The 22,585-nt window shown below is 46.8% G+C and overlaps 1 protein-coding gene across 1 annotated transcript in view; it reads left to right on the forward strand.

The window, feature by feature from the left end:
- ZNF827 (zinc finger protein 827) overlaps positions 1-17,670 on the forward strand; it is a 149,855-nt gene extending 132,185 nt beyond the window's left edge. Inside the window, exons 9-13 of the mRNA XM_068990219.1 lie at positions 2,853-3,024; positions 3,871-4,037; positions 12,623-12,814; positions 13,192-13,369; positions 16,848-17,670. Of these exons, the coding sequence (XP_068846320.1) occupies positions 2,853-3,024; positions 3,871-4,037; positions 12,623-12,814; positions 13,192-13,369; positions 16,848-17,670 (1,532 nt within the window). The remainder of the gene's footprint in view (positions 1-2,852; positions 3,025-3,870; positions 4,038-12,622; positions 12,815-13,191; positions 13,370-16,847) is intronic.
- The last annotated feature ends 4,915 nt before the right edge of the window (positions 17,671-22,585 follow it).

Genomic DNA, 22,585 nt, shown 5'->3' on the forward strand with positions numbered 1-22,585 from the left:
AGTCATATACTTAGCCACAAAGAAAGCTTTCACTTGTTCAAAAAAGTAGAATTTCTGTGTGCCACATTCTCTGAATATACTTCAATGAAATTTAAAATAACCAAGGGTCCATAAAATGCCCTACCTAATCAGATCAAAGGAAATGAAGAAAATCACAAATTCCAGACATCTAGGAGGAATGAAAGGGGAACATTCATACCTAAACCTGGAACACACAGCTGCAGCTCGGGACTGAGGAACATTTATGGACTTAAATGTTTTAATTAGAAGGGAAGAAAAACAAAAATAAAGTAACTTAGCACTCATCATAAAGAATTAGTAAAAGAACAAATTCTAGGAAGAAGATCATAAATGGATAAATCCCCTTAAGTCTGTTTAAGAAAAAGAAAGGAGGCAAAAGTATTCAAAATTAGTAATGAGAAAGGAAGCCTAACTCTTCTTTTGTACATTTGCAGTTATTACAGAATGTTCCCCGTGCTGTACAATGCATCTTTGAGTCTATCCCACACCAGTAGTTTGTACCTCCCACTTCCCCACCCCTAACTTCCCCTCCCCTCCAGCAGTAACCACTAGTTTGTTCTCTATTTCTGTGAGTCTGCTGCTTTTTTTGTTAAATTATTTTAACAAAATAACTTTGCTTTATTTTTAGATTCCACATATAATCGATACTATACAATATTTGTCTTTGTCTGGCTTATTTCACTTAACATAATACTCTCCAAGTCCATCCATGTTGCTGCAGATAGCAAAATTTCATTTATTTTTATGGCTGAGTAATATTTCTCAGGGGGTTCCTCAGTGGTAAAGAATCTGCCTGCAGTGCCGGAGATGCAGGTTCAATCCCTGAGTTGGGAAGATCCCCTGGAAGAAGGCATGGCAACCCACGCCAGTATTCTTGCCTGGAGAATTCCATGGACAGAGGAGCCTGGTGGGCTACAGTCCATGAGGTTACAAAGAGTCGGACACAACCGAAGTGACTTAGCATGCATACACACAATATTTCATTGATGTAGCTACCACATCTTGCTTATCCACCCATCTATTAATGGACATTTATGTTGGGAAGCCTGATTTCTACTACAGATGTTATTAAAGAATTACCGGAAAATAAAGGCAGGGAAAAAAAAAAGCTGAAAACTTTAAATGACATAGATAATTTAAGCAATATTTCCAAAATTGACCGAAGCTGATGGGAAGAAACTTGGACCATAGCCCGCCAGGCTCCTCTGTCCATGGGATTCTCCAGGCAAGAATACTGGAGTGGGTTGCCATGCCCTCCTCAAATAAACTGGTTGCCAAAGGGGAATTTGGAAAGATGAGGAGACAGTATTAATACAAAGTATCAGGTCCAGAAACTTTTCCAGCTGAGTTCTTTTTTAACCTGTCAAGACTAGAAAATTCTGATGTTGTTAATCTACTCCAAATGATAGAAAAAGATAATGACTTTCCTGGTGGTCCAGCGGTTAAGACTCCATGCTTCCACTGCAGGGGATGAGGGTTTGATCCCTAGTTGGGGAGCTAAGCTCCCACATTCCACAGGGGCTTGGCCAAAAAAAGGAAAAAAGAGAAAGAAAGCTCAATGGTTCACTTTGTGGAGAAATTGTAACCTTAATACCAAAACTTAACAATCTTAATATCAAAGCTTAACAACCTCGCTTATTAATAGAAATGCAAAAATTCTAAAGAAAAGACTCTTCTCTCTACATGGTAGGGCTCCTCCCCAGCCCTGCCTGAACCCAAGCCACCAGCACCTCAGATGTTGGGGACCACCTATAATAATAATGATACCTTAAATTTTGTGGCAGAAAAACTTGTTTTTTTGCACTCTACCCCGTGATGCAGGTAAGACAGACAGGTATTTTCTTTAAGGCAAGCCATTACAAAGTCAGAACTAAGGACAGAAGAGGAAGTTGTTTTCTTCCTCTGCTGCCATCTGTTATCTTTTGCTGTACCTAAAAGCAAAGCCGGCTCCTTTTACTTTAATTTACTTGATTAGTCAAATGAATTCAGAATGCCACTCTGAAAATGGCCCTGAAACATTGTCGGTTTTATGAAAGGAATTCTTTTAAGAAATATAATTAAAGTTTTTTATTTTATTTATGTACCATGAAAATTTCCAATTCAATTATTTCATCTGATTCATTCCTCCACCCCCCCCAACCCCGCACCTTAATTTTCTTCGTGTTTATTTCTTGACTGGCCCAGGCCTGGAGCTTAGGGAAAATGATGGTGTGTCACTTACATGCCAGCCCTGGGCAGGCTGATTCCCATGCCCTTCCTCAGCTCAGCACCCACCCTGGACCCACACGCCTGGGGGCGTGGATACACACACACACAGTATTCTTGTAGCCTGTATGGGGCTCACGTTATCAGGAAGAGAGGCCTCTGGGTATCCAGAAAAAAGCAGATGGTGCAGTCGCCCTGAAATTTTCTTTTATCTTTGAAAGTATCAACGTAGGAGCCACGAGGTGAAGGCTTTATGTGCGTGTGTGCTCAGCTGTGTTCGTCTCTTTGCAACCGCATGGACTGTAGCCCAGCAGACTCCTCTGTCCATGGGCTTTCCCAGGCAAGAAAACTGGAGTGTTGCCATGCCCTCCTCCAGGGGATTTTCCCCAACCCAGGGATGGAACCCACATCTCCTGTGTCTCCTGCAATGGCAGGCGGATTCTTTACCACTCGATCCATCACGGAAGACTCTTTAGATATTCACAGTTCCAGAGAGTCCACTTCGTCCCCACTGGAAATGAGATTTGCGCCCTCCTGTCCTGGATACCTCTGAGTGGCCTTTTGCAAGGTGTTGGGCTTTCCTTTCTGAGCGTGGTTTGGGTTTTCTCCTGTCCCTTCTCCCCCAGAGGAAAGAAAATACAAATGCCACTTGTGCCCCTATGCTGCTAAGTGCCGCGCGAACCTGAACCAGCACCTGACCGTCCACTCGGTGAAGCTGGTGAGCACGGACACCGAGGACATTGTCAGCGCCGTCACCTCCGAAGGCAGTGATGGGAAGAAGCACCCTTATTATTACAGGTGAGCCGCCCGTGGAGCCCGCCAGGCCAGGCTGCCCAGACTTTCTCGAACACCCCCTGCACGTCTGCTAGGGCACACGTGACAAAGTGTCTCATTTCAGCCTCAGGGCTGAGCTTCCTTTTAATATTGACTTTGCTTGGATGAACCCTGTGTGGCACTGACTCCTCTTCTGGCTTGGGTGGCCGGGAAGAGTTAATTAAAAGGGAAATGGTCATGGAGGTGGCGCTGTGGGGTGGGGTCCGGAGAGAGGAAGGCTCGGGGGTTTTTAGCTGGGAGGTCCCTACAGCTGGGAAGCTCCTGCCTTTATCACTGAGCAAGTCACTGCTTCCTGAGAATTATCCTAAGGAAAAAATGAGTCTGAGAACCGTGAGGAAATAGCCCTGGAAGTATTTCATCCTTTCCCTTCGCAGTGTTAGCCTTTAGTACCTGGAGCTGCCTGTTTCTCTTCCATATTCAACCATGACGGTATTTGGTGTGGTTGCTGTTTACAGCCCGAGTTGCCAGGCTTGTGGAGTTTATCGGCACACCAGCTCCGCTAATATCTTGGCCAGGCCGTCCTGCACCCCTTTGCCCAGAGGAGTCAGTTAGATGATGTAGAGCATCTGGAATCTGTAATTTTGAATTAACTATATGATCATGATAGCATGGATGGGATTGTTACATTCTGCGGGCATTTAATCCATCTGGCACGGTGGCCGCTTCCGAGCCATCCCAGAAAGCAGAGGAGTTGCCTAATGCCTAGCCCTTTGGTGGGACCAAAGCACATCGAGGTCGGGATTTGGGAAGGGACCGCGTGCTCCCGAGTAGCCTCCGTTTAGAAGCTCACACGTCTCTCTTCCGGTACAGCTGTCACGTGTGTGGATTTGAGACGGAGCTCAACGTCCAGTTTGTCAGCCACATGTCGCTCCACGTGGACAAGGAGCAGTGGATGTTCTCCATCTGCTGCACGGCCTGCGACTTCGTCACCATGGAGGAGGCGGAGATAAAGGCGCACATCGGTACCAAGCACACAGGTGACCACCCCCCACCGTCGGCCCCTCCCTCCCTTCTCGCCTCCACCCCTCGCCGCCCTGCCTGACAGGGGCATCCGTGTCACCGTGACATTTCCTTCCGAGAGGATGCTGCCCTGTAGCCCCAAGGCCATTGCCTGGCCCGGCTGGTGCCTCGCCTCTCTGACATAGTCACAGGCTCTGCTTGTTCCTCATCCCAGTCATCAGCATCATAGGTAACAGTCATGGAGCTTCGACGACGCCCTGGGCTTGTGCCTTTGCACCCTGGATCTCTTATAACCGCCCTCCGCCCTCCATATTATTTTGGGTGTGCCACACAGGGAGACACAGGCTTCACCGGGGTCAGGCCTTCTCTTCAAGGTCCACAGCCAGCCCTGACCGCTTCCCTGCTGGAGCCCACTGTGTCCACGCTGTTCTGATGGCCCCTGGCAACCCTGGGCAGAGGGCTGCCCCTCTCCATTTTCTGGGGTCAGAGCCCAGCGCACCTAGCTCTGCGGGCTCCCCTCCTCTTCCCTCAGACTGCAGCCCTGCCCCCCACCCTCCAGAGTGATGAACAGCAGCTCTGTTCAAGCGCAAAGAAAACCAGCTTCTCCTGAAACCACTCAAGGGTGCAGCCAAGACTTTTGCCCGCGCTTTCCTTTCCTTTAAGGCCGTGCTGGTTAACGCCATCTATTTGATAATGTTAACATTTGACTCCACCATGCGCTCGCCCGCTCCCAAGTGATGGTTACGAGTGACACCAGCGTGCAGTCATTAAGTGACCATGAAGAGGAGCTCCCCTTGCCTTTTGCTTACCGGTCACTAGCAGAGGTTGCTGACCGCCAGCCCCATTGGAGAAGGACATGGCACCCCACTCCAGTGTTCTTGCCTGGAGAATCCCAGGGACAGGGGAGCCTGGTGGGCTGCCGTCTGTGGGGTCGCACAGAGTCGGGCACGACTGAAGCGACTCGGCAGCAGCCGCAGCCGCAGCCCCAGGCAGTGGATCTGCCCCTTGCGTCCTCAGCCCATGACGGATTTGGGAAGGGGCATTTGCGTGACAGCTGTGCTGGCGGCGTGCACGGACAAGAACCGCTTCTCTCTGCTTTACTGGTCGCCGTGGCTCCGTGGTGCCAACAGCAATAAAAGCTTGCTTTTGTCAGTAAGTTGAGCAGCTCTGACTCGGAGGTCTGCAGAGAGCCGTTATGCTGAGCGAGGAGGTGCGTCTTTACAGTCAGTTTTCTGACTGTAACCACATTAGCACCGTGGGCAGCAGGTGAGCTGGGAAACCCACATCCAAGACAAATTAAATTCAGCATTTCTGGAGTGGCCAGTGGAGGGAAAGGCCAGCCTCACTTCCATTTACACTGGCTTTCAGATTTTTTTTTCTCTTTTCTGTTACACTTTCTTCTAACCCTCTCCATCCCAAAGTGCGCCTCAACCCAGCCAGGAACCTTCTTCCTCCCACCCTGATCCACGCCCCCTCTACACCACCCCAAGGAAACCGTAGAAACTAATGCCTGGAGAAATGTTGGACTTGGTCACCTAATTGTCGTCACTGGAAACCTCACTTCCCCGAGTGACCGCTGCAGACTCACTCACCTCCTCATTGCCACAAGGAACACGGCGAGATCTTGTTCCCTCTGAGATAGTGCGGAAGAGTCCTGTTTATTATTGCAGAGAGCCCAGAGTGAAATGCACTAAAGACGTTTCTCCTTTACCACAGTAGAAGCCTTTCGTGCTGCTATTAGGGAATAAGGTTCTATCCTGCTCTATAAGCTAGGAGTGCTAAGCAGCATATCTCTTAAGGGCCAGAAAGTAAGTATCTCAGGCTTTCAGGCCATACAGTTGCTGTCCGTACTGTTCAGTGCTGCCATTGGGTGGACAGTAGCCACAGATAATATGTCAAAGAGTGGGCATGGGAGTGTTCCACCAAAACTTGATTTACAAAAACACAAAGTTGAATTTGGCCCAAGGGTTATAGTTTGCGAACCCTAGTTATAAGCTAGGTCTCACAATGAGGGTTTCTTGTATCTAGGTGCTGCTTTGGGTGTTTGAATTTGCCCCAAAATATGTCAGTCTGCGTCTGTAATCAACAAGCTGTCTGATTGCAAAGTTGTGATATAAACAGTATGTATACATTATAATGGGGCTTCCCTGGTGGCTCAGTGGTAAAAGTTTGATCCCTGTATCAGGAAGATGCATGCAGGAAGATTCTTTACAACCGAGTCACCAGGGAAGCCTGGTCATTTCATTTACCTGTCATAAAAATGGGCATCTTATGTGTCAGTACCCTGGGAGAGCTGGAGTGCTTTCTTGTTACCTAAGTGAGGTCGTGACCTACAGGATAAGCTCACATGGACTGCAGATTTTTAGGTAGTCTCCCTAGAATCCATGTCCTTCTTCACACTTCCCTTATTGTCCCCTCCTACCCAAGACTCGCTGGTGAATGAAGTGCCGAGCAGGAATTTGAGGAACTGTCTGCTGTTAGTGTTTGACTCTTCCTTACCTTCTTCCTCTCTGGCTCCTTGTCCCCGCAGAGAACACCAGGAAGGGAAGATATTCCCTCCGGTGCTTTCTCAGTGCAAATTTTGCTGCAGTCTTTAAATGTTGCAATAATGGCATTAAGGAATTTGAACAGCTCTTTGGAAAATACAACCATCTGTACTTCACGTCACACTGACACCAAAATAATTCCACATAACTTACCCCATCCCTGTTAACAAATCAACCCTAGAAAGGCTTGAAGAAAATAGAATATTTATTAAACTTCCAGAATGAGAAGGATTTGTAAGAGATTGAGTGACACACAAAATCACAAAGGAAAAAAAAAAACAGAGATTTGACACAGGAAAGTTTCTTCTGTTTGCAAAAGGAAAGCAAAAGTTAAAAAACCACAGTCTGTAAAATGTGTTTCTAAAAATGACCAAAGGTTAATAAATTTACAGCATGTAAAATTCATATAAACTGGTTAGAAACACTTAGAGTCTCCAGTTGAAGAATTTACAAAGGACATGAACAGTCAACTCACAATAAAAGAAATAAAAACTAATCACTTAATATCAGGAAAAATATTCAACCTTGCTAGCAGTCAAACTAAAATGCAGAAGTGGCTTATGTGTCACCTATTAAGTCAGGAGCATGTCTTATAATGTTCTCCACTGTTTCCAGAAGCTGCTGATCCTCCTGTGGCCAGGGCCTTGCAGAGTGGCAGAACTTTTGAAAACTAATTAGTATATACCAAGAGCCTTGAAAATGTAATGTACCATGACCCAGTAATCCCACTTCAGGGAATTTATCTGTAGGAAAAATAAAAGCAGCCAGTAGAATATTAATTTTAATTTAAAATTTAATTTTAAGGAAATATTTTAGGAGAGTAGAATAAGTTTAAGGCTTCTCAGGTGGTACTAATGGTAAAGAATCCGCCTATCAATGCAGGAGACCTAACAGATGTTGCTTCCCTCCCTGGGTCGGGAAGGTCCCCTGGAGGAGGAAATGGCAGCCCACTCCAGGACTCCTGCCTGGAGAATCCCAGGACAGAGGAGCCTGGCAGACTGTGGGCAATAGGGTTGCAAAGAGTCGGACATGACTGAAGCAACTAGGCATGTTCACACATGCATGCAGAATAAGTTTACTCCATAGACATAATACTATCACTTAAAAATGATTAATTCATAATTATTTTCATAAATTTTTTGAGAGCCAACTGTATGTCAGGTATATACAACAGCATGGGAAAATACAAAATGTTATTAATATTATTTTATAAATATTGTATGTTATTTTTTATAATACAATAATACAGTCTTCAACAATGCTTACCATGAGCCAGGCATTGTTCTTGGTGCTTTGCATATAAAAACCCACTTGAGTCTCACAACAAATATATATGAGATACTGATATTATTCCCATTATTATTAGATGAGATAATTGAAGCACAAAGTTAAATACCTTGTCCCAGGTCATACAGCTCCTGAGTGGGACAGATGGCATTCAAACTCAGGTATTCTGGATCTTAAGTCCTTATTCTTAACCACTGTGGAATTAATGGCAACAATTTTTAAATTGAGATGTTTACTTTTTAAAAAATGAAAACACCAAAAAGGTAATGGTATTTGTATTGAGGCAGAAAGAGGGTTGGTATTTTTTTCTGGGCTCAGTTGCTCAATTTTTGTCATTTTAAATTGCAAAATATTTAGATTTGTAAAGTTCTCTTCAGTTGGCCGTCCTTGAGTTTGAGGTTGCGTTACCTGTGCACAGGTGTCCACCAGAAATCTTCACGATGCTGAAGATCAGTGACCGCTGGGATCATAGTGAGCCTTGGATTGGGCTGACAAGGGCACCCTGGCTCGCATCCTGCGGACACAGCGAAGGCGGGTGTGTGAAGGGGAAAGGAAGCCCTGTAGACAGAGGATCACAGAGCGAGTGGGCGGGGCTTGCTTCCCCATGCTGTAGCCCAGAGTATTTGCCATGGCTCCCGTGTAGCCAGCTTCCCTTGCTGTTCTGTCCGTAAAGAATCTGCCTGCGATGCAGAAGGCCTGGGTTTGATCCCTGGGTTAGGAAGATCGCCTGGGGATGGAAATGGTAACTCACTCCAGTATTCTTGCCTGGAGAATCCGCATTCCTTAATTTAGGTAGCTCTCCCCAGTGCCATAAGCCTGAGGGTACTTGAGGCTATTCTTAAAGATGGTAATTAAAATTGTCTGTTTTTATTTATTTAGCCCACACTGTGCAGCCTGCAGGATCTTAGTTCCCCAACCAGAAATTGAACCTGAGTCCCCTGCAGTGGAAGGGCAAAATCTTAACCAGCAAAGTCCCCAAAATTAGCTGGTTTATTTCTAAAAGCTAGTTTAATCATGCACAATATTCTGGTGGTAAGACCAGTCTTAGAGGGTGGATTTGGTGAGGCAATGCCGGGGACTCAGGGCCCCCACTGAAAATATTCTGTTTGTCTACAAAATGTGACTGAACTGGCTCAATATTTAGATAAGAGACTGGCAATCGTGGTGCTGGCTTTCCGGGTACCAAGGGAGGGATGTGGGTTTAAGGCATGTTCCATCCCTCCACGTGGGTCAGTAAGTGAGGTCACCTCCTGTCTGTGCAGGAACCAAGTTCATTTCTGCTCAGGAGCAAAAGTTTTTAAATTGTCAACTGAAGTAAGAGTTGGGTGCTCTAGGCATAAGTACAGCTCTTCAAAGAGAAACACTGAAAACATTGTAAACTGGTAAATATTTTTCCTTCCTCTTTTTACACACGTTTTAATTGGACAAGTAATTCATGGTTACTCCAGGAAAATGTTGAAAGCCAAATTTTAAAAAACAAGCATAACGCTGATCATTTGATATACTAGATGTATCCACTATGCCTATATACAAACTCTGACTTATTTTTTTAATATAGTTAAAAAGTTTGTTTCTAAGAGTTTGCAATCACCAAATTACTTAATTGGCTGATTTGAAGGGACCTGAAGCACAGTCTCCTTACAGCTGCAATGCTAAACTAACCTAAGACTATAAGGTTGCATTGAATTGGCTTGCGGACAATTGACATCTAAATATTGACTCTCTTGAACATGAACAATGTATCAATCACAGTTATTTGGGGTTTATAATGTTCATTTTTATTTATTACAGTTTCCCTTCAAGTGCTATTATACCACTTCATTTAGTATAAGAACCTCACATTAATTTCTCCTCTCCCAGCCTTCATGTTACTGTCATCATATATTTACCTGTTATAATTGCTACATTATTTTTGAACAAAATTACTTTTATTATATTTTAAAGAGATGTTAAATAGTCAGAAAAGGTTGTCTGTCTACTCATGCAGTTATGATTTCCAGTGTTCTTCATTCTTTTTGTGTAGATCCATGTTTTTATATTTGATGTCATTTTCCCACTGCCTGAAGAATTTCTTTTTACCATGTCTTACAATTTGGGTCTGTGGTAATGATTTCTTTTAGCTTTTTCTTCATCTTTCTTTCTTTCTTTTTTTTGCTGCACCACACAGCATGTGGGATCTTTAGTTCCCCAACCAAGGATTGAACCCATGACCCCTGAAGTGGAAGCACAGAACCTTTTAACCACTGATCCACCAGGAAAGTCCCTTTTGCCTGCATTTTTGAGATGTATGCTCACTGGGTATAAAGTTTCAGGTTGACAGTTGTTTCTTTCATACTTTAAAGAGGTCACTCCATTACTTCTCCCTCGCATTGCTTCCAGTGAGAAATCTGCCATCATACTTTCTTTTGTTCCTCTGCACATAATGTAGCTTTTTTCCTCTGGCTGCTTTTAGGATTTTTTCTTTATCACTCATTTAGAACTGTTTGATTCAGAGAAGGCAATGGCACCCCACTCCAGTACTCTTGCCTGGAAAATCCTATGGATGGAGGAGCCTGGTAGGCTGCCGTCCATGGGGTCGCAAAGAGTCGGATACGACTGAGCGACTTCACTTTCACTTTTCACTTTCATGCATTGGAGAAGGCAATGGCACCCCACTCTTGCCTGGAAAATCCCATGGACAGAGGAGCCTGGTGGACTGCAGTCCATGGGGTCGCTAAGAGTCAGACATGACTGAGCGACTTCACTTTCACTTTTCACTTTCATGCATTGGAGAAGGAAATGGCAACCCACTCCAGTGTCCTTGCCTGGAGAATGCCAGGGACGGGGGAGCCTGGTGGGCTGCCGTCTATGGGGTCGCACAGAGTTGGACATGACTGAAGTGACTTAGCAGCAGCAGCAGAGCTGTTTAATTATGATGTCTCTTGGTATGGATTTCTTTATCTTTCTTATGCCTAGAATTCATTATGTTTCTTGGATCTGAAGATTTATGGGTTTTCCTCAAATTTGAAAAAATTTTTGTCTTTTCAGATATTTTTTCTGCCCCCCCAACCCTGTTAGAAACTTCATTTGAACTTATATTAAGCTACCAGCAGGCATCCCACAGCTCACGGATGCTCTTTTCATGATTGTGACTCTTTTTCCTCTCTGTTTCATTTCAGATCATTTCTATTGCGATTATCTTCAAGTCCACTGATCTTTTCTTCTGCCACGTCTAAGTCGCTAATAATCCCATCCAGTCTGTTTTTCATCTCAGACACTATGATTTTCACCTCTCGGAATTTGGATTGGGTCTTTTTTATATCGTTTCTATCTCCACTTAACTTCTGAACATATAGAATACAGTTACAATAAGTGTTCTTCTGTCCTTTTCTGTAAATTCTAGCAACTTTGTCAGTTCCTGGTGAATTTGATTGGTTGATTATTCTTTCTGGTTTGGGGTAGTGTCTTCTTGTTTGCTGGTATGCCTGATCATCTTTGTTTGATGTCAGACACTGTGATGGTTACCTTGTTGGGGGCTTTATACTCTTTAAATATAATATACTTTATATCCCTATAAATACTCTTGACTTTTGTCTTAGGCATTATTCGGCAACTTTGATCTTTTGAGGGTCTTGCTTTTCTGATTTGTTAGGCAGGTCTGGACCAGTGCTCCATCTGAGAGGCTAATCATTAGCCACTAGTAAATGTTTTTTCTACCAGTGCCTTGGGAACTATGAGCTTTTCTAATTTGGCTGGCGGAAACAGACACTGTTCTTGAAGTCTTTCAGATGGCTTTTTCCCCTTTACCTTTGGGCGGTTTCCTCACACACGGGCTCTGATCCCGACTCTTCTGAGTGTCCTTGGGGGGCCATCTGCAGGTCTCTGGGTTCTTCTTCTGTGCTTCTCTTTCCTCTCGGGTGCTCTGTCCTGCAAAGTCCAGCATGTTAATCTCTTCGGAGCCTCAGCTCCGTCTCCTCAGTTCAGTGAGTCTGCCAGGTGGTTCCCCATCCCTGCACCGCAGCCTGGATGGTGAAGTCTCTCCAGGCGGCAAGCAGGGCAGTCCGAGGGCCCGCCTCTTATCTTCCCTTTCTCGCAGGGGTCACTCCGCTTTGTTGCCTCACGTCCAGTGTTGTGAAGATTATTGTTTGATAAATTTTGTCTGGTTTTTTTTTTCATTGTTTCAGTAGCGGTGGTCAAATCCAGTCTCTGACACTCTGTCTTGAAGAGAAGCAGAAGTCTCCTGATTCTAGATTGTCTTGGCCTCTTGCTTTGTTCACTGCTGGCTCTGAGGGAGAGCCCAGTGCCCTGATGAAGAGCATAGACACTAGAATCAGACCAAGTGACGCTCTGGTCCACCACTTCCTAGCCGCACGACCGAGGCCACGTTAACCTGGCTCTGTCTCCCTTCCCTTTTCTGTAAAAGGGGGAGGATAATAGTCATGGCTCATGGGATTTTTGAAAGGCTAAAACGAGATCATGCATTTAAAGCATGACACCGTTCCTAGAACTTGGTAACATGTTCATCTTAGCTATAATTTAAAGTATTATAAGACCCAATAAATACTTGCCAGTTGAATTTCTACTCTTGGCCCAAGAGCCGTATGCATCATCACCATAGGTGACTGGGACCTGGGACCCAGCACTAGCAAAGCAGGAAACCTCAGTGTGTGCTCCCTGAATGAAGGTGTAGCCAGAAGGCCCCAACTCTCCCCCACCCATGATTGCAATTATTCTAGGGTTTTCATCTCCTAAATAACAGACCTGGGTTTTGTTTTATTTTAATTGTTCAGGGGAAGACAGGAAGACCCCCAGTGAATCAAACAGCCCCTCTTCCTCGTCCCTCTCAGCTCTGAGTGATTCAGCCAACAGCAAGGACGATTCAGACAGCTCTCAGAAAAACAAGAGTGGAAGCAACCTGCTGGTCATCTCTGTCATGCCTGGGAGCCAGCCCTCCCTGAATAGTGAGGAAAAGCCAGAGAAAGGTAAGGGAGGAGGTGGGCTGGTCTGCTCAGTCCTGTCCACTCTGCAGGGATGACCCAGTCTTGAGATAAAGCCCTGGAGAGGAGTGATGTTGGGAAGCAGATATTAGGCCTGGGAACCATATAACACTTAGCCTCTAAAATTTGCATATGGATTTTTGAGTTAGTTTGCATCGGTACATGGAATGGAATGAAAGGATGGGGAGTGTGACATTGATGCCAGAACTGTCTTTAACTCATTTTAGCTCAGAGATGCAGGGAGCGGTGCCTGGAACAGTGTAGCTGGGGGGAAAGAGAAGAAGGAGGGTGGTCTCCATCCTACCCCTGCCCTCCTCTCCCTCTGCCCCCTGCACCCGTACACCCAGCCTCGGTCCTTGCAGGGTTCGAATGCGTTTTTTGCAACTTTGTCTGCAAGACGAAGAACATGTTTGAGCGCCATCTGCAAATCCACCTGATCACCCGGATGTTTGAGTGCGATGTGTGCCACAAGTTCATGAAGACCCCCGAACAGCTGCTGGAGCATAAGAAATGCCACACTGTCCCCACCGGTGGGCTCAAGTAAGGAAAGCAAGTACAGAACCTTTTACTGTGTTGCTCTATTAGACGCCCTGCCTCCACCCCTGCCCCATCCCCTCCCCGGAAGGTTTTTGGGGTCATGGAGAGGGGGAGCTTGGCCTGGGTGGGGGCATTAGTCGGGCACACCTCTGCTGCCAGTAGCTGGATAGGAATTAGACCTGTCCCCCAGGGGGTCAGCAGATGTCAGCACGAGACCCCCATTTCCCAAGATGGTCAACTCGCTGAAGCAGCCCAACACGGGCATGCAAGGGTAGACTCAGCCTGTACCACTCGAGTTCCGTTCAGACTTGATGGTAAGGGACTTAGGGGTTATAACGTGTCCGCACGTGCAAATCACTACACTGTCACTGCGCTTCACCATCCCTATTTTTTAGATGATTTGCCAGAAGTCTTTTAAATAAGCACTACAACTACCCCAACCACACCCGCCTCCAGATATTGGATACTTGCCAGTGTGAACAGGCAAGAGGCAACACTTTTCATGCAGAGATCACATGCCTCATGTCTTCCTGCAAACATGCCTTACGCCTTCCCAGGAGCTGGAATTGGGATCTCGCTGGTGTCGCCTTCGTGAGATCTGACACCTCTGATCACATGTTCTTCGCAGCTCCCCAAAGACCTAGACAGTGAGCATCACCATTGACCAACATTTGCAACAAGCCCTCTGGTCAGAAGAGAGACCCGTCCGTTATTATCAAAACACGCTGTGTGTCTGGCTTGATAATAGGTGCTAAAGGGCAAACGAGGAATAAAACATAATTCCACCCTCAGGAAATGTACGTCCGAGCTCTACCAGAGTTTAATCTTCCTGGCGCTTCTGAAATCAGAGGCCCTGTTCACGAGGCACTTGTGTTCTAGGAAAGAGAAAGAAGCATCTGTCAATGGGCACAGAAAGACACACCATTTTCAAAGCATAATTATTCATGTTTAGCTGAACTGATGGTGTAATTAAAAGAATGAAAAATGACATTTTACTTAACACAAGAACACCTCTTGTTTTTAAAAACACGTTTATCTTTGAAACTCACAGCTTGCCAAGAGAAGTGGCATGACTGTCCTGAGTGGGCGAGGGGTGGAGCGACCCAGCAGGAGCTCGGGAGTCAAGTGTGGGGGGCAATGCAGGGTGGAGTCCCTGGGCTCCTGCCCAGTCAGGGCAACCCTCCTCAAACACTCCTCCAGACAGAGGAAGTGGCCCCCACTGTTAGACCCCGTTTTGGTTCACTCTTGGGGCTGATTCGGTGGGGTGGGGTGGGTAGGAGGAAGGGGAGTGGGGCGATGACCATTCAAGACTACGTAAGTGGGAAATGCCTAGCACGTGCTTATTTGGGAATTTGATTTGGTTTATTCCCACTGCCCCCCTCAAAATATTAGCATACTCTTACGTATTTTTTTGAAAGCCACGTATTTCCTTGGTTGGTTTAGTGCTCACTGCCCTTCCTAGAAACCCAGTCACGCCCATTACCTGCAGCCCCAGCCAGTTGTGGCTTTGCCAGTTAGAACCCCCTTCCCTCGGGGACCCAAGGAGTTCCTGAGCCTCTGACCCACTGGCGAGGATGCCAAGTGAACCTGATGCTTTTGCAGGTGTAGACACTTCCCATGCAGTGCTAACGGTCCCCTTTGTAATAGTTCACGTTCTAGGCTGACCAAGTAGAAGAATACTTTGACAAAATTGCTAATGCCTTCTGGCTATACAGTGAGTCTTTTTCGTTTTCGTTTTGTTTTCGCTTTGCCGTCTCAGAGAAGTAATTTGTCAGAGTCTTTACGATAAATAACGGGAACATAGAAAACCCTTTCCCTCTGCCTGAGCAGCGAAAGAAAGATTGAGCCGTGGGTCACAGAAACGTCCTTAACATGAAACAGACTGCTGATGTCTAAATTGCTTTTCTGTGATGGAACTGCTTGTACTCTATATCCTGTTCATAATGCAGATCAAATAAGATTATACTATTATTTTTCTTTTGCCGTAGCTCAGGACAGTGGTGAGTTTCAGACTCCTCTAGGTAAGGCCCAGCTTGGCGTAGGGGTTGTGTGTGCAGCTGACCTGGGAATGGGCTTTATAGTTCTCTTGCGTGCACTCTTCTGTGAGCTGAGGTTCCGAGGCTAACGGCGGGCTTGGCGCTCAGGAGCAGTGCGCGGGCTCTGGGTGTGTTGGGCTCTGCTGAAATCCTCTCCAGACCCTCCGAGGACAGTTCACTCCCGGGCCCTGCCCTTGCAGGTGCCAGTCCAGAGCCGAGGCAGCCACTTTTGCATTTGCGTCCTTTTGGTAAAGAGAGCATACACGCTACAGCCATCATAGCAACCACCGACTCGAGCCCGGCAGCTTCTGCAGAGAGAAGCTCAGCACCATCCGTGAACCTGCCCCTCCCTTAGCCTCCTTGCCCCTCTGGACAGCCAGGGGGCCTGGGGGCAGCATAGCCTCACTGCCTAGGATGGAGAGGCCCAGACTTTGTCCCGGGGCACAGCCCGCCCATCAGGTGACGGAGCTCTGCTAGAATCTGCCTAAATGACTTGTAGAGACCAGTCCAGTAAGGAATCAGTGCCCACTATGGGCTCCTCTGCCGAGCACTGCAGAGAACGCAGAAGGAAGGGGAGTCCTGCCCGCTGAGAGCTTATGATCCCTTTGGATGACTATTATTTCCATGATGTAATAACATTAATCATTAATAATGCATTAATGATGTCTTCAAGGTCCAGATAGCAGCTGTCTCCCTCCCCCATCCCTCATTCCTAGACAGGCTGGTGGGTGGGTCTTCTCCTAAGCCCCAGCAATGGTTCTCACCTCCCTTCCCCGATGGAGACCCAGTGCTGTAGGAGAGACAGATTTTAGGAGTCCAGATCTCTGTATCTACAGCACACTTGCTCCCACATACAGACACACACACACACACACACAGGCCTTCTTAATCCTAACCACCCTTTAATCAGCACGATTCTGACCCCTACGACTCTCTGTTTGCTGGAGGTAGCTCTCCCCTATAAGCTGTTCTTCAAAACTCTTAGCCTTTCTGCGTGTGCTTGGTGTGGTGCATGAAAAGTCGATTCTTTGTGTTGCTCCCATCTAGAGGGGAGGTCTTGAGGGTGAGCCCTCGGCCGTGGCCAGTGGGGGGCGGGGAGGGCTCCGAGGGGCCGGGCGGTGGGGACTGGAGGGGAGAACAGCTTAGCTGGACGCCCCCCCAACCCGGTGCTGGCTCTGTTCCCCTTCCTGGGGGCTGGCATCTGCCGGTGCAGCCAGGAGACTCCCGTCCCCGAGCAGGCCAAGGGATGGCTCTGTCCGCAGCAGAGCCACCGAGGGTCCCCAGGAGGCGGCAGGGCCGGGTTGGGCAGGGGCCAGGTCGGGTTTTGGAGCCGGGAGGGCGGCCGAGGGCAGGCTGGCGAGGCGGGGAGCAGCCAGGGAGGGTACTCCCCTGGACCCCGGGGGGCTGACCCTCTCCCGTCCTTGCTTCCCCCCCTCCCCCGGCAGGTGCCCATTCTGCATTTATTCCACCAACCGCCCCGCCGCCATGGAGTGCCACGTGAAGACCCACTACAAGATGGAGTACAAGTGCCGGATCTGCCAGACGGTGAAGGCCAACCAGCTGGAGCTGGAGACGCACACCCGCGCGCATCGCCTGGGCAACCACTACAAGTGCGACCAGTGCGGCTACCTGTCCAAGACCGCCAACAAGCTCATCGAGCACGTGCGCGTGCACACCGGGGAGCGGCCCTTCCACTGTGACCAGTGCAGCTACAGCTGCAAACGCAAGGACAATCTCAACCTGCACAAGAAGCTGAAGCACGCCCCGCGCCAGACCTTCAGCTGCGAAGAGTGCCTGTTCAAGACCACTCACCCCTTCGTCTTCAGCCGCCACGTCAAGAAGCATCAGAGCGCGGACAGCCCAGAGGAGGACAAGAAGGGCCCGGCCCCGGCCTCCCAGGAAGCCGGCGGCCCTGGGGCCCCGCTGCTGGTGGTCGGGAGCGCCCGCCACCTGCTGTCTCCGCTGTCGGTCATGTCCGCCTCCCACGCCCTGCAGACCGTGGCCCTGTCGGCCGCCCATGGCGGCAGCGGCTCCGAGCCCAACCTGGCACTCAAGGCCATGCCCTTGAACGGCTCCCCTCTGTGCTTTGACAAGTACCGGAACTCGGATTTCGCCCATCTCATTCCCTTGACGATGTTATACCCCAAGAACCAGCTGGATCTCACATTCCACCCTCCCCGACCTCAGACTGCGCCGCCCAGCATCCCCTCGCCCAAACACTCCTTCCTGGCCTATCTGGGACTGAGAGAGAGAGCCGAGACTGTCTGAGGGCAGCCGGGCTCCGTACCAAAAACCAAGAGACAGAGACAAACAAAAAAAAGACAAAACCCACGAAACTTAAAACACAACCCAGCAGGTGTACGTTGCTGCAAAAACCTACAGGCCCGCTCGGGTCTGAACCACGTGTACTGTATATCTTTAGTAAGGAATAGAGAATTGGCTCTGTGTGTATACCTATTGCATTGACCTGAAAGCTGCTTTATCCAATCTTCAGAGAGGTGACCTACTGCACCGTCTACCTTCAGAGGCATGCCTCCCCAGCCACCCACTCCCACTCTCGGCCCTTCTCCTTACTTTGAAAGGAAACCTGTCTTGTTAAACCCTAAAGAGAGTGTCCTTAATAGCAATCAGCACTTGTAAGCTTCCATACCGGTGCATTTTGTTTTCTGTTGGGCGAATGGGGCATGTGGGCATTTGTGGATTCGGAAAGAGACAGCCGTGTGTCATGTGCCATGACGTTTGCACCGTCTTTGTACTGGCTTCTTTGACAGCGATGAGCGTTGTTTGCCCTCCTGGGTGGTTCATGCGCTGCAGTCCTTCCCGGAACTCCTTCATCACCTTTCCCCTCTCTATTTTGTGGCTGCAGAGTGGTAGGACCTGGTGCTTACTCAGTGGAGGAATGGTAGACACCTCAGTGCTGCCTGCGATTTCTCCAGAGTCCTGGAGATCTTGCGCTCACATCTCTGGTTATGAAGAGAGCAATCAAGAGCCCCACCTGGAAGAAATAGCTTGCAGCACTGCAGCCAACATCACAAAACTCAAGTGTGTTTTGTGTGTGTGTCCATACGTATGCAATGTGTATGGTACACACACAGTGCATCATTTTTTAAGGGCAGATTAAATATATATATATATGTGATGTATTAAGTCAGTGGTTACCATTTCTTTGCAGGAAAAGGAAAAACAATGTATGAGTGAAAATTTTTATGGTTGATAAATCCAGCCGAGGAGATTAAAAGGGGTTTGGATAAATTCTGGGTATAAATGCTCAGACTAAAAAAAAAAAAAAAAAAAAGAAATGGCAGTTTTGCACAGTGCTTTGGTCTTGCACTAGCTTTTGTTTCTCATCTGCAAAAAAAAGTAACATAAAAGGAAGAAAATGTACCTTTTTTATGGAATGAGTAGACTGTATGTTTCAAACTTTTGTCATAACCTCTTTGACATATAACAACCCAACAAAAAGGTGCTGTTCAGTCCTACCGTTCAGTTTATGCCCCTGAGACGTTTCCATTGTGTTTGCAAATTGTCTGGCTATAGCGGTGTTCTCCATGTTATTAGTAATTCTGTATTCCATTTTGTTAACGCCTGGTAGATATAACCTGCTAGGAGGCTAACTTTATACTTATTTAAAGCTCTTATTTTGTGGTCATTAAAATGGCAACTTATGTGCAGCACTTTATTGCAGCAAGAAGCAGGTGTGGATTGGTTGTACAACCCCTCGCTAGTCTTAAAAAGTCAGGGGTGATGTGAAAAGAAGAAAAGAATCTTTGGCTAAACATGTTAATGGCTTGTATTTTTAAGACAACCGAATTTCCAGTATGAAACAGGCTAAAAGAGCAGGAAGAAATGTGCTTCGTATGATGATGGGGAGTTTGGAGTATAAAGTTTATATAGTATTTATCTGTTGAAGAACCGGTGTACAGGAGGAATGCTTTCTTACTGCGTTGCTGGTTTCTATCATGTGTTACCCGAGAGGTGGGGGTTTTTTTTTCCATCTGTTTCATCTGGAGGGAAATAAAAGCATCCCGGATTTTCTTCCTCTAGTCGGTTTGCTTCCCCGAAAGCTCCCCCTTGCACAGTTCTACGGGAAGCCGGAGATCTGTGCCTTCTGTCCACGCCACGGTCCTCCCCACACCCGCCCTCCCTCCCCCAGACCCAGCAGGTGTGCTCGGCTCCCCTTGCCAGTCGTCCAGCCCTGGCAAACCTGTTTACACTAAGGAGTTGTCGCCGGGGGGCAGGGAGGCTGAGCCAGGGAGGGCAGGACGCTCCCACACCCTGGCTCATTCTCCGGCAGAGACGCCTGTTCTTGGCCACATTTGAAATGCCATTCAGCGTCGCCCTGTCAGTGTTTCAGTCAAAGGCACTGTAGACGGGTATGGACGATACACTCCAAGAACACTGGGCTTATGGGTGGGTTGGTGTTTTTTTTCAAGTCACGTCTTTACCCCCATGTGATGGAGAATGTGCCACTTGGCTAATCACGTGCTTTTCACAATTACAAGTTCAGTGATTACAGGAAAGAGGGCCATGGGGAACCCACAGAGGCTGGCAGGAGGGTGAGCCCCACATGAGCAACGGCAGGTTAAAAACCTGAAGGGTGACCCTGAAGGACTGCGGATTTTACAGCATGCCACTTGTGCAATACGAGGTCCTAGGGTGAAACTTTCAAGATCAAGAGGGGTGTTGGAAGGAGACGGTTACTGCTCAGATGTGTGCCACTGAACTTGGATTTGAATGACTTAGTGATGCTTAATGTAATTGGGCAACTTTTTTAGCACTTTGGAAAGAGTCATCAATCTTTCTGGTAAATTATAAAAGTTTTCTGAGTGAGAAAAGGTGTGTTTGGAGTTTGTTTGACTTTTTATATTATTATTATTGTTATTAATAAAGAAAAATCTACAGCATTTTTCAGATTCCACTGAGGTAATACATACCCCTGAATTTGGTTTGCAGTTTGATACTCAGGGAAGGATGTATTCCATAGATATCCTTTCCGTGTAAAACACTAACGTCTTTGAGATAGTCACCTGCCAACTAACTTTGATTCTGTTTTCACTATGCATTCTTCAATGAAAGCTAGCTTATTTTTCCATATAGTGATACAGTTAGAGTTCTCTGCACTTTCTTCTCTCCTTTTTTTAACTCCTCGTATTATGTTCAGATGATCATACTGTCAAGGTTTATGTACATTACTGAAAGTTTGTATTGTATAAAGCTTTTTGCATTACAAGGCTGTACAGGGTCATTTTGACAGTAACTGGTATATTCCTTTGCATCTTACGTTGCATTGCCAATTTCTAGTGTATCCAGTTTGGAAGTATAATATACTCTAATTAAAAAAACAAAAGGTTGGCTATACTCTTGTTTCCTTTTCTTTCTTGGGTGCCATTCTTGGCTACTTGTTCATCCGAGTTTTGTCTCGCTGTGTTCTGATATTCCAGTTTCAGTGTGTTTCAGGTCAGTTTAGTCTCCAAGTCATGTCTGATTCTTTGCCACCCCGTATACTGTAGCTCACGAGGCTCCTCTGTCCATGAATTCTCCAGGCAAGAACACTGGAGTGGGTTTCCATTCCTTTCTCCAGGGGATCTTCCCAACCCAGGGATTGAACTCAAATCTCCTGTACTGCAGGCAGATTCTTTACTGTCTGAGCCACCAGGGAAGTCCTAGGAAGTGTTCAGTACTAGTTAAAACTATTGCAAAATGCAAGTTTTGAACAGCCATGGTTCTAATGCAAACTGCTCTTATGTAAATCATTCAAGGCCATTAGTATTGAGACCATCTCATCCATCAGTACAGCTGCAAGCTGGCTTCTTCCAGAAAATACTTAGTGACACTGGAAAGTGTACACCAGCCTCACCCTCTCCTGCTTGACAGCATTTTATTGACCGCATACCCAAAGAGGGGACTACAGATGAGTAATTCTGTTTGTCTTAATGAAGTGTAGCAACTATAAGAACTGTAATAAGTGGTATGTTTTCTAAGCTAAATAATAATCTATCTGAATCCAAGTACTAGTCCTCCATTCAAAGGAAGGTACTGGAGAAAGAAACTGGCCCAAAAGAGAGAGAGCAAGCGAGAGTGACATCAAGCGAGCAAACACACTGATCAATGCAAACAATTTTTTAAAACACCATTTTAAAGTTCTGTTAGAACGTCCCCGTGAATCGGTGATAGTTGATGAAAAATGCAAGGCAGCAGAAGAGAATCTTCTGCTGGTTCACAGCTTGCTCATTAACGTCCTTTACTTGCAAGAAATTACAAACTGCTTCACTTTAACTTGTGAAAGATGAAATTTACTTTTTATAAAATGAGATAATGTAGGAAAAGCCACTTTGGAAACGGCCAATCATTAATCAGACACGTCGTGTTTTCATCCAGTAACCGTCTTAGGAGACTGAATAATCTTCTCTCCCTCGATCCAAATACTCAGTTGTTTTTGGTATTTATTGAAAACATTAAAAGAACTCAGACTTCTTTGCTTTTTGCTAGCACTACAGACAGACATGACTTCTCATTTTGTGTGTGTATTTTTTCCCCTTAGATTTCATATCTACCTCACATTTTCCCTTTGGTTGAGAAAAGCCAGAAATAGAAAGAAAATAATCATCAGTTTGGTAGTCATTTCGCCTGCTAATGAGCTTTCAGTAATGTTAAAAAGTGGATGGGATGGGAGCCATCCAGGACAGGACAGGCCTCATCCTCTTCCATCATCATTTACTCAGATCAATGCTCAGGGACCCCGGGACCCCGGCACCCCCACCCAGCTGTGTGGCCCCTGTTGGAATTTCATCCAAGATCATACATCCTTTTACTCCCATCATGTTAACTAGACTGTAAGCTAAGACTCAAGGCCATGTTTTCTATAGTGTGTCTACAGCTGAGTGCCCCCGTTTGGTGGACACCAGAAACTGTCCTTGACCATTTCATAGAGCCACAGAGCCGGTCATGGGCACAAGGAGAGATCCCAAGGCTTGATGACCACTGGTACCTCCATACCCACAGTCAGAAGCGTCACATGAGAGCCCCTTGCTGCCAAAGGTCACATGGGGCTCACACAGGTATTGCAGCGGAAGGCACATCTCCTTAGTGGCCCAAACGCAGAATCAAGTCCCCTCGGTGCGTTCAGTCCTTGGGGGTAACTCATACAGAAGGAGAGGGAGCGGTGGGAGGGGACAGCAGCTGA

This window comes from Capricornis sumatraensis, chromosome 17 (assembly GCF_032405125.1).
Source record: "Capricornis sumatraensis isolate serow.1 chromosome 17, serow.2, whole genome shotgun sequence".
Taxonomy (NCBI): Eukaryota; Metazoa; Chordata; class Mammalia; order Artiodactyla; family Bovidae; genus Capricornis; species Capricornis sumatraensis.